An 18,699-nucleotide genomic window follows, 5' to 3' on the forward strand; every position below is an offset into this window, starting at 1 on the left:
TCAATCAAATCCAATGACGCGGGAGCTGGGGGGCGGGACTGAGCCCTGCTGTCTGTGTAAATGAACGCAGCAGCAGGATTTGGGAGCACGCCCGCACGAGAGCCCCCATGGAAAATGCTTCTCTGTGGGGGTACTCAAGAAAAGGAAAAGCCAGGATCGCCGCGGAGGGACCCCAGAAAAGGAGGATCGGGGAAGTAAGTATGACATTTGTTTGTTATTTAAAAAAAAACCTTTAAAACCCTTTTGAAAGAGAAGTCTTTTGGGTTTTTTTTGCATTCATACTTACCTATGTGGATGCAGCATCAGACCGATGCTGCAGCTGTCCCCGCCATCTCTGCACTGTCAGTCAGCATCTCTCCTCTCTGCTTCTCCACGCTCATTGGATCGTTGAGCTGTGGAGGGGCGGGAAGCAGCTGTCTCATCAGCTCGCTGAGACTGCCATCAATCAAGGCAGCTGGCGGATCCAGACTTGGGAAGTTGGGATGACGCGCTGCCTCGACTGATGGCAGTGACGTCAGCGGAGAGTGGACTTCAGACCGCTCTCTGCTGAAAATGGGTCACAGGAGTGCAAAACGAATTGCACTCCTGTGACCCAGAGGAGAAGCACAGTCTAAAAAGCTCAAGCTGGACTTCTCCTTTAAGAACTGTGACTGATTTCTGCTTGGAAATGCATTAAAGTACCCTTTAAGTGCTTTATGCTGACATTACTAAGTAACAGCCATATTCTTCAGCACAATGTCTTTACATAGACTTGTACAGCAGACAAAGAGAGAATGTATCAGACCAATTATTTTATTGAGTGATGATTACATAGTCTAACTTTGTTGTCTATTGGACTGCACAATCATATTCAGACACGCTGCACAGCTGAAGAAAAAACTGAGATTCAATGAGGTACAATTTCTTTCTGACTGCACCTGCATCTATTTCTGTGGCTTCAGTTGGGATTTAAGTAGCAAACTTTAGCCAACCATTTAAAATTGGGGTTCTACTCTGAATAATTTGGTTACATTCTCTGGAGTGCATTCTCCAAAATGCCTATGACAGGACATAGAGACATAGAGAGAGCAAAATCTTTTCTGCTACATGGGCAGCAAAAAAAAGTCCAGCAGGGGATTGATTTTTATATCACCTAACTAAAAATTTAACTGTTTTGTGTACAGTTAATGGGCAGCACAGCAGCTCAGTGGTCAACTCTTCTGCCTTGCTGCACTGGTGTTCTCAATTCAATTCCCAGCCTAGACATTATTAGCATGGAATTTGCACGTTCTCACCGTGCTTCCGTGGGTTTTCTCTGGGTTCTTCAGTTTACTCCCATAGTCTATACACATGCTGGTAGGGTCTTTGGCTTCTACACACCACCACATATGTTTTCTGTGTGCCCTTTTCACACCATACACGTGCGGTGAACCAGGTCGAAATGTCCAAATTGGCCTTAGTATGTGTCTGCATGTATGCATGCATTTAAGTTAGGGACCCTAGATTGTAAGCTCCTTGATGGCAGAGACTAACATAATTCTACAGTGTGTAAAGTGCTGCATACATTGGTGGCACTATATAAATGCCAGTAAAAAGTAAATACAGGTTCATTACAATTCTAACCAGCACCATTCTGTCCTCCTGCCTGTCTGCCAGCAATTCTTGACTCTCAAAATAATAGTGTACACACACACAGCTCTTGCTGTCAAAAAACAGACCTATGATACAGTGTTTATAAACTCTGTTTGGGCTGCGTTCCCACCTGAGCAGAGCGATTTTCAGGCAGTTTTTTTTAACATTTTCATGTGTATTTGTGAGGTTTAGAAGTATATTTTAAGCATTTTACATGTGTATTCAAAGCTTTAGGTATTATTGTTTTAGCCACTATAATGCACTAGGGAGGGGAGACCAGTTCTTACAGGCTAAAAACCACCTAAAAACACACAGAAGTGCTTGATTTGCATGTTTTCAGGTGTTCCAAATCAAGTCTATGAGGCAAAAATGCCTGGTTCTGCCTCAAAAATAGCTCACATGGCGTTTGGCGTGTCAGGCGTTGAGCTTCAGGCTCCTGAGTGTTCATATGTGAACAGCCACTATTGAAATGCATTCAGATTTTGGATGTTGAGCGTTTTGGAGCTTCAAGCTACAGAATGCTTAGGTGTGTGTAAACATTGTTCAAAGTAAAACAAAAAAGTGTTTTTTGTGTTTTTTGTATGGATTGCTTAACCACTTCAATATCAGGCACTTAGACACCTTCCCACCCAGACCAATTTTCAGCTTTCAGCGCTGTCGCAATTTGAATGACAATTGCGCGGTCATACAACACTGTACCCAAACAATTTTTTTTATCATTGTTCCCACAAATAGAGCTTTCTTTTGGTGGTATTTGATCACCTCTGCAGTTTTTATTTTTTGCGCAACAAATAAAAAAAGACTGAAAATTTTGAAAAAAAACACGTTTTTCTTTGTTTCTGTTAAAATTTTTTGGAAAAAAGTATGTTTTCTTCTTCAATGACGGGCACTGATATGGTTGCACTGACGGGCACTGATACGGCGGCACTGATGGGCACCGATGAGGTGGCACCAATGAGGTGGCACTGATGGGCACTGATGATGAGCACTGATAGGCGGCACTGATGGGCACTGATAGGTGGCACTGATGGGCACTGATAGGTGGGCACTCATAGGCAGCACTGATGGGCTTTTGTAGGTGGCATTGATGGGTACTTATGGGTGGCACTGATGGGTACTTATTGGTGGCATTGATAGGTGGCACGGATGGGCACTGATGGGCACTGATAGGTGGGCACTGATGGGCATGGATGGGCACTGACAGGTGGCACCGATGGACACTGATGGGTGGCACTGATGCCCCTAAGGGTGGTATTGCTGGGCTATATAATGGTGCCAATCAGTGCCCATTTGTGATTGGCACAGATTGGGCATTGACAGGGCACATTGGGCACATGTAGATGGCCATGGGGTACATACCTGGCCATCCACATGTTGCCCCTCTCCCTGGTGGTCCTAGTGGCAATCCCTGGTGGTCCAGTGTGGTGGTCTGAGGGGGGGTTGCGCTGATAAACAATCAGCGCAGACCCCCCGTCAGGAGAGCCGCCGATCGACTCTCCTCTACTTGCGTCTGTCAGACGCGAGTGAGGAAAAGCCGATCAACGGCTCTTCCTATTGACATCGTGATCAGCCGTGATTGGACACGGCTGATCACGTGGTAAAGAGCCTCCGCCGGAGGCTCTTTACCAAGATCGGTGTAGCGGTGTGTCAGACTGACACACCGATCCACCGATCGCCGCGATGCGCGCCCCCACGGGCGCGCGGCGGCATGTTATCCTGCTAGACATCATATGACGCCCAGTCAGGATAACTGAACCACCGCCCGGCCGTCATCTGCTATGGGCCGGGCGGGAAGTGGTTAACCCCTTCCGGACCAGCCGCCGCAGTTATACTGCGGCAGGTTGGCTCCCCTGGGTGAACCGGAGTAGCTATACGTCAGCTCACCTTTTGACCACTAGGGGGCGCGCCACGCCGGAGCCAGTGCGCGTGCCTGGCGGTCGCGATGAACGCTGGGCACCCACGATCGCTCAACACAGAGACAGAACGGAGATCAATGTAAACAGACAGATCTCCGTGCTGTCAGGAGTGAGGAGAGCGATCTGTTGTTCATACTAAGTATGAACAACGATCGCTCTCCTCACCCAGGCAGTCCCATCCCCTCAGTTTTAATCATTCCCTAGGTAACACAGTAGGTAACCCCTTGATCACCCCCTACTGTCAACCCCTTCTCTGCCAGTGACATTTACACAGTAATCTGTGCATTTTTATAGCACTGATCGCTGTATAAATGCCAAAGGTGCCAAAAATGTGTCAAAAGTGTCCGATCTGCCCACCATAATATTGGAGTCCCGATAAAAATCGCTGATAAATATTTCCCCTATTTTGTAGACGCTATAACTTTTGCACAAACCAATCAATATACGCTTATTGCGATTTTTATTACCAAAAATATGTAGAAAAATACATATCGGCCTAAACTGAGGAAAAAATTTGATTTTTTTTTAAAAATTGGGCATATTTATTATAGCAAAAAGTACAAAATATTGTGTTTTTTTTTTTAAATTGTCGCTCTTTTTTGTTTATAGAGCAAAAAATAAAAACCGCAGAGGTGATCAAGTACCACCAAAAGAAAGCTCTATTTGTGGGAAAAAAAAGGACGTCAATTTTATTTGGGTGCAACGTCGCACGACCGCGCATTTGTCAGATAAAGCGACGCAGTGCTGTATCTCAAAAAATGGCCTGGTCATCGAGCAGCCAAATCTTCCGGGGCTGAAGTGGTTAAGGAATTACAAAGGTTTTGTTGATACAATCGGCCCAGAAATGCAAAATTTCATCTAGTCTCAGGCAGTGTAAGGCAGGGTTGCTGTCCCTGGCGGGAGAAAACATTAATTATTGCTAGTGGCTATAGCTGCTGGCAATAATCACATGTAAAAATCAGACATGCTGGCTGTACCCAAGTCGATCGATGAATCGACTTGGGCACAATCATAGATGGTTCAAATTTCAGACGGTCCCTGCTGAACCAAGATTCTACCCATCTATGACCGGCTTAAATGTGTGATAGGGGATGTAGTTAAACAGATCTAAACACCATCAGCTGGAGATAAGAAGTCACTAAAAATACAAACAAGGAGAATTATATGCCATAGTGCTAAAAGACTATGGGGTTGATTTACTAAAAGCAAATAGACTAAGCACTTTGCTTTCTGCAAAGTACAATACCCAATCACATTAAAGGAAAATAAAACAATAACATCACTTTTCTTGCACATGATTGGATGATGGAGGTCAGCAGAGCTTCCCCTCATTTTCTAAGCTCTGAAGCAAATTCCCTTGCAGAGTACAACTGCACTTGCAAAGTGCACAATCTATTAGCCTTTAGTAAATCATCCTCTATAATCACTGGAAGTAATTACCTGTCCTAAGAAAGATTTAGCCAAATTAATGCAGGACTTTTCGTAAAAGTCAGATGAAAGGCGAGTTTTCTCGTTTAGGAAGTATTTGCTAGCGGTAGAAGCTCCTCTCTGAATTGTAGATTCATCACTTGCTTTAAATATTTTTTGATTTTTTAATGTCTGTGTTTGTTTTCTTTTTGTAGCCATTCTAAAAGAAAAAAGAAAAAAAAAGGAAAAGTGGCAATTACAAAAATGAATAACCAATTACAAGATGAGAACACAAATACAAGGAGTTTAAGCTTGACAGATAGTTTTTGCATTATAATTGGGATAATATGCATAAAGAATTTATTACTGGCAGGTTCTTTGAGGGTAATTTATCTAAAATGGAGCAGACAGAATCTGGAACAGTGTTGCAATTTAGCTTTTAGGTTTCATTTTTTAAAGGGTGTCCGAGTAAGGGCTCCCTTAGGGCTGGTTCACACTAGGATGACTTGTCAGGCAACCTAGCCGCCTGACAAGTAGCGTCCCGTTCTGTACAATGGAACTGTTCTAATCGGAGCAACGCAAGTCGCCCCGACTTAGAAAAAGGTTCCTGTACTACTTTGGGGTCGACTTGAGGCGACTTGCATAGACTTCTATATAGAAGTCGTTTTGCAAGTCGCCGCCCCTGTCGTGTCCAGGTCGCCTGAGGCAGTCGCACTGCAAGTCGCGCTGCCTCAGTGTGAACCGGGGCTTACACTTGCTTCGGCTTCAACACACATTAACAGCTAGTTTAAACTTGCTTCAAAACAAGGCTTCGGACAGGCTTTGTTAAAGCTCTCTGAACACTAGTTAAAGCCCCTGTCACTAAGACCCCTTTCACACTGGAGGCAATTTTCAGGCTCCACAGCGCTAAAAATAGCACCTGCATAGCGCCTGAAAAAAGCCTCAGCTGCAAACCCAGTGTGAAAGCCCGAAGGCTTTCACACTGGGGCGCTGCGCTGGCAGGGCGTCACGAAAAGTCCTGCCAGCAGCTTCTTTGCAGCGGTGGAGAAGCGGTGAATACAATGGGGCAGCGCTTTACAGGCGGATTTAACCCCTTTTCTGCCGCTAGCGGGGGTTAAAACCACCCCGCTAGTGGCCGAATAGCACCACTAAAACGACAGTAAAGCGGGATTAAAAATAGCGCCGCTTTACTGCTGACTCACGGGGCGGCTCAATGTGAAAGGGGTCTAAATAAAATGGTTAGCTTACAGTCCTGTTTACACCTTGCTTTTGCTTTGATTCGCTTCAAAAATTATACTCCATATAGCTTTAGTGGTGCTTCAAAGCCTCCACAGAAGTCTATGGCAAAGCTGGCTTGAAGCCCCACCGAAGCCCCACGAAGCCTCACCAAAGTCTTATTGAAGCACCAAGCAAAAGCAAGGTGTAAACAGGACTGTAAGCTAACCATTTTATTTAGTGACAGGAGCTTTTACTGGCGTTCAGAGAGCTTTAACAAAGCGTGCCCGAAGCCTTGTTTTGAAGCAAGTGTAAACTAGCCCTAAATGTAGTGGAGCAGCCTCAGATACAATGTCATGGTGCTCCAAGTAAAGGTTTTTCTTTCTCAGCCTGTCAGACACTGACATTAAGTTTAGCAATATCACAAAAACAATCAGGCTAGGAAGTGGTTAGTCTGTAAAAATATATAAAGAGGGTATAACCTGGAGACATTAAATATACTAATGGCAAACAAAGACATCCTTGATCAATAATCTAAAAAAGTTAATTTTTCAAAATTCTAACTGAATCCATTTAATGTGCTGGTCTCAGAAAAAGCTTATCATTCACCCATGAACAAATTTAGAAATTTGTGAATGGAAAAGATCTCTAAGTGACAGAAAGCCAGCTCTCCACAAACTGTTAAAGTCTGAATAAATGCAAATGTCTGCAATTAAACTAAAAGAAAAACAAACTATTGTGGTAATTTGAAGCACTGCTGAATAGGAAGAGCAAAACGATGAACTGTGAAGATTCAAGGCTCGTTCACATCATACGTGCATGAAAACTGATGGGAAAACGATGCAGATTGCACTTGCAGAGACAGGAGTTTCCAATAGTTTTTATACGCGTTCCAGTGAGTTTTTATGCAGGTTGACATCAGTTTTCATGCACGTCAGTTATGTGCCCTATTCACACCAATGTTTATGTAGTGTCAGTTTTTTTTCCTGTGCAGAGAACTGCATACACATTGCAGATTCCTGCTCAGAAAAAATCTGCACGTTGTGGTGTGAACAGGGCAATAGAGAACCATTGTCTTCTTTAAGCCTTTGCAGAACGCATGCAGAAAAACTGACCTCTCTCTGCACTATGATGTGGACGAGGCCTCATGCAATAAATTTTAACCAAAAAGTATTGTTAAAATTTTAGTATAGAACTATTTGCTCCTTGTGCACAGATACAGTTTTAAAGTATGTTGTACAGTATATGTAAAGTAAAAAAAAATAAATCATTTTTTGGAATAGTTATGTCCCCTATTAATCCTTATATCTGTCATGTAGACACAAAGAGCAAGAGGATATTTCTCCAAAGTGAGAAGAATCTCTTAAATTGTTATTACCACAAGTTTCCCCATTGGTATATTTGCCCTCTATTTCTTTTCTGGTGACAGTGCATAAATTTAGATTCATTTTCAGACCTGATCAAAATGGTCACCAGAACAAATAGAGATGAGAGGGTGAATCTTCCTATCATAGATCAGACAGCATTGAAAACTAGACAGGAGTTTTAAGCACTTGCCACTTTTTTCAAAACTAAACTATATGGGGTAATAACAACTTTATATAATACATAGTAAACCTATGACCATAGGCGTGCGCAAGGGGTGTGCCAGGTGTGCCTGGGCACACCCTAATCCTGGGGTTGGCAACCTGTCAATCGTGGGCAGGTGACAGGTAAACTGCAATCCTTTCTTGACGATCCTCAGAACCTGGACAGGAGGGGCGGCAGGGGTGGAATTTTGTGGAACCGATCTGTATTTTCCTCCTGCAGCAGCTGAAAGTAGGCTTCTCCTCCTCTCCCTTTTGTCAACATTCAGCTGCCACAGGAGGAAAATATAGGGGATTGGTACTAATTTATGCCACCCCTCCTTTCCCTGTTTCTCTTCCTTCTGTTGCCCGGGTACCCCATGTGCTCCCTTTCTCCCATTGTTTCAGGATGGAGAGCGGGGAAAAGGCCGGTAAATATGTCAAACGCATATGTGTTGGAGCTTTGGTGTGCACACCCTAATGCAATAGGCTGTGCACACCTATGCCTATGGGTGACATCCTTGCCCAGTCTCTGCAGCTGTTGTTGCTCCCTCTCCTCTACACTGAAATCAGTGCTGGAAGATGGTCATGTGACTTGACTGGCTTCAGAATAGGTAAGTATAGACATTTTTTCTTTATAGGGTAGATAGAATAGTTTTAGAATGGGGATGGGAGTAGATTTAAGCTTAGTTAGGGTGGGACTGGAATTCCACTTTAAGGCCTCATACACACTGGATGTTTTTACAGCAGCTATTTTGGCTTTAGACTTTTTTTTCTGCAGCCAATAAACTCCCCAGCATGTTATCTTATGTGTCCATGCACACATAGGCTATTATCAGCAGTTTTTTGGCAATGGCATTTCTAGCTGGAAAAAACCCAGAACTAGTGGGTTTTGAGGGGAGTTTTTCAGCTGTAAAAACACTCTAACTCAAAAAAAAAAAAAAAAAAAAAGCTGAAAACAGCTTAAAAACTAAAAAAAAACCCAGCTGAAAATGTGGCTAATCGGCATCTATTAGCGTTTTTGAGCCATAAGCTTTTACGGGAGTATCTTTTTGCTAATAAAAAGTTAAAAACCGCTACAGCTAAAAAACACTGAAAAACGATACTACAAAAACACAGAAAAACTCACTCTACGGCTACAGCTTTCTACAGTTAACGTTACTGGCTTTTTTATAACGTCCAGTGTGCATGAGGCCTAAATATTTAACAGTTAATGGCCAGATATTGCTAGCCAGCCTGGCCAATGAGTTTCGGTGCAGCAATATCCAACATCACATAGGGCAGCAGTAAAATATTGTTTACATGATGGAAGTATCTACAGAAACAATCCACATTTATCATAAATTTATTGGAATTATAATGTATCATAAATCTATTGGGATTATTTCTTTAACTAGATGAAGAGCACAGTTATGTGTACTAACTGCACATCAGTATAAAGAAAACTCTTCTTAGGGTGTTGGGAAGGTACCAACAGTTTCTCTGAAGAGATGGCGACATATACATCCCATATATTTATCTGGGGTACATACAAAGACAATATATTGATTCTATGGGAGGGCCCAGACAGATGCTTGAAGAACATGTGAACATCCTAAAACAAAATATCATAGGAATATTTTTTACAAACATAATAGATCAGGCATACTGAGCTTTATTGAACTTCAACATCTACAGTATAGGGACAAGAAAAGAAAAAAATACACCGAAATCTATCCCAAATATACATCTACAAATTCTCTGTTAAAACAGTGCAATTTCTACAAGCCAGAAGGAACTGCTCACAGGATGAAGGAATGTCTAATTATTTTAAAAAAGATTGACAGAATCAGGATATCCCCAGAGATAACTGAACAGAGCCTATCAAAAAAAAAAAAAAAAAGAATTGGGACACCCCACTAAATAAAAGACAAACTAAAGATGAAGGAGGTAAAAGGATACAACTGACAGAAACATTCTCAAACAAAACAAATACATATAATCTTTAAGAAATACTAACCAAAAGACCAGATCTATCTCAATGTGACATTTTCTCTGACCCTCCCACCATAACATACAGAAGGCAATGGAACTATCATATATTGGAACTCTTGACACTTTCAAGGGTATGCATGCTGCCATTAGGTCTATCTGGAAAGGAAAATTATGGTAAGTATTTGGAAAGGAATTTTCCATTTTCCTAACTGACTCCATGGCAACATACCTTTGGAAACTAACTAGCCACAAAAAAACTATGGTGGGAGTGCTGAACAAAATAGGTTTTAATTTCAACCATTAGCTCAGGGCCGATCCTGGGTGGGTGCACGGGGTGCACCGCGCCCCAGCGCTGTAATCTGCCTGCAGAAGAGGGGCACCGAAGCTGACTGCACTGGTTGCTCACTTCACTTGCTAGAATCGCCGGCCGCACGGCTAGCAACCAGTGATGTCAGTCAGAGAGGCCGCCCCAGCATTCAGAGCATGCCGAGGCCGCCCCAGCATTCTTTTCACACCGCCTCCGCGGCTAGTGAACAAGCTCCGCTCACCTCTGCCATGTTCTTCAGGGAGCGGAGCGGAGCAGACTAGGAGCGTGTCTCATCTGAAGTACTCCTGAAGAGGGAGAGCAGAGCTGCTGAGCTGCGGCTGCCTGCCTTGCTATGAGTCACAGTGGGTGACTCCCTCCTGTCCCTGCACTGCATCAGGCCGGTCAAGGAACTTGGAAGTAAGTTGTTGTGCTCATTAAAAGCAGCCACTGTGCCCATTAAAAGCAGCCACTGTGCCCATCAAAAGCTACCACTGTGCCCATCAAACGCCCACTGTGCCCATCAAAAGCTGCAACTGTGCCCATCAAACACCTACTGTGCCCATCAAAAGCTGCCACTGTGCCCATCAAATGCAGTGCCACTGTGCCCATCAAACGCTGCCACTGTGCCCATCAAACGCAGCCACTGTGCCCATAAAACGCAGCCACTGTGTCATAAAACGCAGCCACTGTGCCCATCAAACGCAGCCACTGTGCCCATCAAACGCAGCCACTGTGACATAAAACGCAGCTACTGTGCCTATCAAACGCTGCCACTGTGCCCATCAAACGCAGCCACTGTGCCCATCAAACGCAGCCACTGTGCCATCAAACGCAGCCACTGTGCCCATCAAACGCAGCCACTGTGCCCATTAAAAGCAGCTACTGTGCCCATCAAACGTAGTCACTGTGCCCATCAAACGCAACCACTGTGCCCCGCCTAAAAGCAGCCACTGTGCCCAAACACATCCACTGTGCCCATCAAAAGCTGTCACTGTGCCCATCAAAAGCTGCCACTGTGCCCATCAAACGCAGCCACTGTGCCATCAAACGCATGTACTGTGCCCATCAAATGCTGCCACTGTGCCCATCAAACGCAGCCACTGTGCCATAAAACGCAGCCACTGTGCCCATCAAACACAGCCACTGTGCCATCAAACGCTGCCACTGTGCCCATCAAACGCAGCCACTGTGCCATAAAACGCAGCCACTGTGCCCATCAAACGCAGCCACTATGCCCATCAAACGCAGCCACTGTGCCCATCAAACGCAGCCACTGTGCCCATCAAACGCAGCCACTGTGCCCATCAAACGCAGCCACTGTGCCCATCAAACGCAGCCACTGTCCCCATCAAACGCTGCCACTGTGCCCATCAAACGCAGCCACTGTGCCCATTAAAAGCTGCTACTGTGCCCAAATGCTGCCATTGTGCCCATCAAATGCAGCCACTGTGCCCATCAAATGCAGCCACTGTGCCATAAAACGCAGCCCCTATGTATTTTATACCTCTTATTCTATTAATAAATTGTATCTCATTCATCCACATGAGTCAACCACTTCATTCAAAGTCCCAAAATCCCCCCTCTTTTTCTTTTCCTATCCAAGCCGGGATGGAGACACTTACATGTGCCTCATTCAAAGTCCCAAACTCCCCATTTTTATCATATTTATAACAGGGATGGAGGTGGTTGACATTCTTTGGCAGTGTTTCCCTGCCATTTACACTTTAGTTCTTGTCCTAGGTGGCGAGATAATTTTCATATTCATGTCCATTCATTTGGCGGTTGTCATCCCACTGCCAGTAGTTCCGGCATTGAGCTCAGATGTTGCAGTCTCGGGCCTATGTTTTTGTCTGTTTCCATGAGCTGCGATGCTCCACGCACCGTGGCTCCGTCTGTGGCTTTATATACTGGCGCCGCAGCGGGGCCGCTTGTTTTGTTTCAATCTGCCAACAGTACGGGTTTGGCGTTCTGCCACGGGCGACGTGTGTTAGGCATAGGGGGGCCCGCCCCTGTGCTTATCGAGCGTGTGACGTTGGTGGCGGCCCCTCCCCCCTTGGGGGGTACATGGAATGGCTCCTTTAGCGCAGTTCCTTCCCTCTCACACAAGTGGCATGCCGCACTGGTTGGAAGTTCCTTCACTTCTCTATACTCCCACCCCAGGTACACACCTATGTGATCCCACAGCAGTGCTATTCTTGCATGCTCTTTATTCTTCCCTTTATTTTTCCTTCTGGGTGGCCAACACACCCTCTATGGTACTCACTCTAGTAGCGTTAGGTGGTTCACATTACCACCTTTTTTGCCCTTTTGCATGCATGTTTTTCGTCTATTTTCTCTATCTCTGACATTTTCACACGGGTTTTCATTTCCTTATCACTTTTACTTACTAATGTTCGCTTTATTTACCCATTTTAGATGCACATCTTAATTTTTTTCACCCTCTTGGACATGCCCCTGAGATGAGAGGTCTGCGTTTTTGGGGGGCTCCATGCGTGTGCCCCTTTGGTCATGGGGCGGCCACCTCAGCTCCTGGGATGGACCACTTCTATGGCCCTATCTCTGTATACACTGTACACCTTCGCTACTTGTGGCACGTAAGCACTATGGTTGACGAGATTGTTATGTTTTGCTGTATCCTTCCCAATATTATATTCTATTTTTAATATACTTTACGGTATATGTTTTTATAGATACCCCACAACATCCGCCCCTGAGGAAGTGTTTTATACACAGAAATGCGTTGGGCTCTGAGAATGTAGCTATGTGCTTTATTATGATATATATCTGGATACATCATTTATTATCATTATATTTTATTTATTTAATTAGTGCCATAAGACATATGAATTGTCTATACCATATATTATTGTCATGTGCTGATTATGTTATACATTTATGAATTTGATGGTACTTTGTTATGAATATGTATATAGATGATGGCATTTATCCATTGATCTTTTTATATGAATTATATTATTCTTATGTATTTTATACCTCTTATTCTATTAATAAATTGTATCTCATTCATCCACATGAGTCAACCACTTCATTCAAAGTCCCAAAATCCCCCCCTTTTTTTCTTTTCCTATCCAAGCCGGGATGGAGACACTTATATGTGCCTTATTCAAAGTCCCAAACTCCCCTTTTTTATCATATTTATAACAGGGATGGAGGTGGTTGACGTTCATACTTGATCTTCTAAAATTCATCCTTACCAGAAATGTGTTTGTCTTTGGCTCCTCCCACTACCTCCAGGTGCAGGGGGTTGCGATGGGGACTCGTTGTGCCCCATCGTATGCCAACCTGTACCTGGGGGGGTGGGAGAGGGATCTATTTGCTAGAGAGGACATTAAACAATACTTGGATTGCATTATGGTTTTCCATCGCTATATAGACGATATTCTGCTAATATGGACAGGTTCCCACCATGAGTTGATGGAATTCATGACCATCATAGGTAATAACACCTATAATCTTAAATTCACAATAATGTGCGACAAAAAATCTGTCAACTTTTTGGACATCAAGATTTTTGTAGAATCTGATGGCTCTCTGGGCACCACGTTATTCAGAAAGCCATCAGCAAGCAATGCCATCCTGCATGCATCCAGCTCCCATCCTCAACCTTTCCGCAAGCATTCCATATAGCCAATACCTGAGACTGCGACGAAATTGCAGTAGGGATAGCGATTTTCTGCATGAAGCCAATCTTCTTTACGAGAAATATATAAATGCAGCGCTAAGTGACATTTAACATGCGTTCAATGAATAAGAGATATATCACCTTTCATAAGTGATATGTGTACTCATCAATAAAAGTGTAGTGATAATTCAAAAAAACACAATAAAACTTTTGCAGCAGAATAGAATCTTTGACAAGAACCCTATGTTACAAGAGAAAAAAACTAACATATGTTCAGTGCATATAGGGATGTGTCACCTTTCATAAGTGATATGTGTCACCTTTCATAAATGATATGTATGTTCATCAAACAGGTGTGTGGTAATATATAAAATCAAAATAAACTCATAAAACCAAAATATAGTCCATAAGTGAAAAAATCTGTAACAGCAACACTATGTAGTATATAGCAAAGAGAGAATCCAGTATATGTTGCTACATCTGGTGAATAATCCTCATGCATTCAGATTTCATATAGGAGTGGTGGGGTAAATGCGCTTACCAGAAGGGATGGACACTCTCACTGTACGGCGGGGTGTCATACGAGCTTACGGATCCAACTGATCCTAAGAGTGTTCACTGAAGACTCGCTGGAACATGCCAATGGAAGATACCGATAAGTGCATCCAAAACGACTTCAGGAGCAGGATGGACCGTGAATTATCAGGTGGATGGATGGATGGATTCCCCTCTCACAGTACACAGGTGGCCAAAGAGATGTAGTTCTCCCATCCATCCATCCACCTGATAATTCACGGTCCATCCTGCTCCTGAAGTCGTTTTGGATGCACTTATCGGTATCTTCCATTGGCATGTTCCAGCGAGTCTTCAGTGAACACTCTTAGGATCAGTTGGATCCGTAAGCTCGTATGACACCCCGTCGTATGGATATATTTGTTGAAAGCTACAACCTATCCAGGGTTGAATGAAATGCTCAGCTACAAACCTTTTCTGTAGTATTCTCAGTATCTGCCCCTGGCTTCTTGTTCCTGCTGTTTCTTTCTTCCCTTCCTTCCCCCTCCTCCCCCCTTCCCACCCCCTTCTCCCCCCCCAACCCCCCCCCCCTCACCCCTTTCCTTCCCTCCCCTTCTCCCCATTTCCTAGTCTTTGTCATACCTATGGTCATCAATAACCTTCCCATCACCATCCATCCCCCTTAGTTATAGCTTGGCCCAAAATAAATAAATTAGATATTTTCGACTGTGTTTGAAAATGTCTTTGAGAGTAAGAGTATTGGTAAAGCTATCATGCTCAATGATAATTATAGTGAAGTTGGAATATATGCAGCCTTAATTTTCATAATTGTAGTCATTTTTAACAGTTTGTGATTCTGTCTGTCTTATTCTATTCATTTTTCGAGTTATTGTATTCTTCCTTGATTGTATTTAATATATATATATGAAAAACATTTTTTTCTCTTTTGTAAATGCATGTGCATCTTCCTGTCTTATGCGCTGCCTTACGGGGTCCAGTCACATCTTATTATCGGTTCGCCATGTCATCCTTTTCATGGGGGGATGCTGTCACCCACCTTGGCTCTCGTGCGCATTTTTGGGTGACCGTATGGACACCCAGGGTGTTCCTGTCCCTTCAGCAGGGCACCCGATTCATTGTGCTGACGTGCCTGCTGTCCTGGCCTCTTTATCTCATATTGTCTCTAGAGACATGAGATTTCCCCTGCTTACCACCAGAGGGAGCTCCCCGTCTTGTCGTGCCTTCCGGACCTTAGGACCCGGTGGCAGACTGGGGAGTAAGTAGCCATGACGATGCTTGCACCTGTGCAGCCCAGTCCATGGTCCGCTTCCGGTATCAGTACCAGATGGATGGTATTTAAAGCCGCTTTTAGCAGTCAGTTCATGCTGCAGGAACCAAGGGACCCATGCACTTCAATCTCTCCACTCAGGTATTTACATAAGTAGCTTTTTTTTGTGTTAAATTCATCATGCCTGTTACCGCTCTGTGCCACTTGATGCTTATACTGAAGGACATTGTCCTCTTTACTGCTGACACTTAGCAGCAGGTATTATATAGTGTGTTTTGTGCTTTATTCAGGCATTCCTTTAAAGTGATCTGTATCCTTGGAGGTGTGTGGTCCCTGGCATTAAGCCAGCTGCCGTATCAGCCCCTGTGAGTGTTAACCCCTATTATTCATTGTGTGCCATGATGATGTGAAGGTTATTTCCAGCTTACCCTCACACATTAGGACATTATCGTTTCCTTTTATATATTTTAGCTGGCCTTTTTGTACCGTCTACGCTCACCTTCAGCGCAGGGCTCCCTCGGTACGGCGGTAGCATTTTTCTATCCTGGCAGACCTACCCCGCTCTCCCCTTTTTCCCCCCGTTCTAGGAGATACAGGTAGGCAATCGCATTATGACAGCTAAGATGCACATGCATGTAATTTAAGCAAATGAATTCATATTCTCTGTATTTCTGTTGTGTTCTAATATGCAACCATTGTCATATGTTTTTCGCTAGAAGGCAGTGTACTCTGCATGTGACCAGCATCCCCTGAGGAAGCCCGACGGATGGGCGAAACATGTTGGGAAGTACATCGTATATGCTGTGTTACTGCATCTGCAATTAAATACATGTGGCACTTCCGTATATAAATCTCCTTTTTATATTTTGATGTGGAAAATATTTTATTGTATTTTCTTAATAAAGTAAAAGTCTTTTTATACAAAAATATTTGATACTTATTCAACTTGCACCTTAAAAATCCCCACTCCTTTTGGTTCTAAACACAGTTCTTTGGCAGTGTTCCCCTGCCATTTACACTTTAGTTCTTGTCCTAGGTGGCGAGATAGTTTTCATATTCATGTCCATTCATTTGGCGGTTGTCATCCCACTGCCAGTAGTTCCGGCATTGAGCTCAGATGTTGCAATCTCGGGCCTATGTTTTTGTCTGTTTCCGGGAGCTGCGATGTGCTCTGTGCGCTCTCCCTCTCGACTCTCGAGGGGGTGGTGGGGGGTGGGCGGGCATCCACAGTGCATCGGCGCCATGCACCGTGGCTCCGTCTGTGGCATCATATATTGGCGCCGCAGCGGGGCCGCTTGTTTTGTACCAATCTGCCGACAGCACGGGTTTGGCGTTCTGCCATGGGCGACGTGTGTTAAGCACAGGGGCGGGCCCCCCTATGCCTATCGAGCACGTGACGTTGGTGGCGGCCCCTCCCCCCTTGGGGGGTACATGGGATGGCTCCTTTAGCGCAGTTCCTCCCCTCTCACACAAGTGGCATGCCACACTGGTTGGAAGTTCCTTTACTTCTCTATACTCCCACCCCAGGTACACACCTATGTGATCCCACCGCAGTGCTATTCTAGCATGCTCTTTAGTCTTCCCTTTATTTTTCCTTCTGGGTGGCCAACACACCCTCTATGGCAGGGATATGCAATTAGCGGACCTCCAGCTGTTGCAAAACTACAAGTCCCATCATGCCTCTGCCTCTGGGTGTCATGCTTGTAGCTATCGGAGTCTTGCTATGCCTCATGGGACTTGTAGTTCTGCAACAGCTGGAGGTCCACTAATTGAATATCCCTGTTCTATGGTATTCACTCTAGTAGCGTTAGGTGGTTCACATTACCACCTTTTTTGCACTTTTGCATGCATGTTTTTCGTCTATTTTCTCTATCTCTGACATTCTCACATGGGTTTTCACTTCCTTATCACTTTTACTTACTAATGGTCGCTTTATTTACCCATTTTAAATGCACATCTTCATTTTTTTTCACCCTCTTGGACATGCCCCTGAGATGAGAGGTCTGCGTTTTTGGGGGGCTTCATGTGTGCGCCCCTTTGGTCATGGGGCGGCCACCTCAGCTCCCAGGATGGACCACTTTTATGGCCCTATCTCTGTATACACTGTACAGCGTCGCTACTTGTGGCACGTAAGCACTATGGTTGACGAGATTGTTATGTTTTGCTGTATCCTTCCCAATATTATATTCTATTTTTAATATACTTTACGGTATATGTTTTTATAGATACCCCACAACATCTTCCCCTGAGGAAGTGTTTTTATACACAGAAACGCGTCGAGCTCTGAGGATGTAGCTATGTGCTTTATTATGATATATATCTGGATACATCATTTATTATCATTATTTTTTATTTATTTATTTACTGCCATATGACATATGAATTGACTATACCATATATTTTTGTCATGTGCTGATTATTTTATACATTTATGAATTTGACGGTACTTTGTTATGAATATGTATATAGATGATGGCATTTATCCATTGATCCTTTTATATGAATTGTACTATTGTTATGTATTTTATACCTTTTTATTCTATTAATAAATTGTATCTCATTCATCCACACGAGTCAACCACTTCATTAAAAGTCCCAAAATCCCCCCTCTTTTTCTTTTCCCACCATCACTGTCTTAGGCCTAAACTTAACTGCACCTCAGAAAAACTGTACCACCAAGGTGGTTTGCACAGGCAACACTAGTGAAGGCTGAGAGTGCAAAGATTTGCACCTTGAAGGAACTGATACTTAAGCCAAGATCCAAGCAGGATTGTAAGAAGTCCAATATGTTGTGGACTTGAGGCTTAGTGCATGACACACAAGAGACAGCCGTAAACGTGACAAATCTCGACCAGATTCTGTTGTAGACTCTATTAGTGCTTGCCCTCCTGGAACTTATTAACGTTGAGACGACTCTGGAGGAACAACCAGGGCCCGCTAAGCTTTTCCTCTGAGGAGCCAGACCAGGTGGAGGCAAGCTGGACATGGGTGCAACACTGGGCCCTGTAACAGGAGACTCTGTCTGACAGGTAGAGGCACTGGGTCTTAGTAGCAGAATTGCAACAGCAGAGAACACCAGGGCCTGTTTGGCCAGTGTGGAATCCCTGCAACTACTTCCTCTCTCTCTAACCAAAGTCTTCCAAGAAACATGAAGATGAACGGGATTGGTGGAAAGGCATATGCCTGGTGGAACCTCTACTGGTCCGTTAGTGCGTACACACCCAGGACCTGGGAGCAATGACCCCTCATGCAGATCTTCT

The 18,699-nt window shown here is 44.0% G+C and overlaps 1 protein-coding gene across 1 annotated transcript in view; it reads right to left on the minus strand.

Moving 5' to 3' along the window:
- MPG (N-methylpurine DNA glycosylase) overlaps window positions 1-18,699 on the minus strand; it is a 116,022-nt gene that overhangs the window by 76,542 nt on the left and 20,781 nt on the right. Inside the window, exon 2 of the mRNA XM_073633038.1 lies at window positions 4,968-5,154. Coding sequence (XP_073489139.1) covers window positions 4,968-5,153 — 186 coding nt within the window. The 5' untranslated portion in view covers window position 5,154. The remainder of the gene's footprint in view (window positions 1-4,967; window positions 5,155-18,699) is intronic.

This window comes from Aquarana catesbeiana, linkage group LG06 (genome assembly GCF_042186555.1).
Source record: "Aquarana catesbeiana isolate 2022-GZ linkage group LG06, ASM4218655v1, whole genome shotgun sequence".
In the NCBI taxonomy this organism is placed as follows: Eukaryota; Metazoa; Chordata; class Amphibia; order Anura; family Ranidae; genus Aquarana; species Aquarana catesbeiana.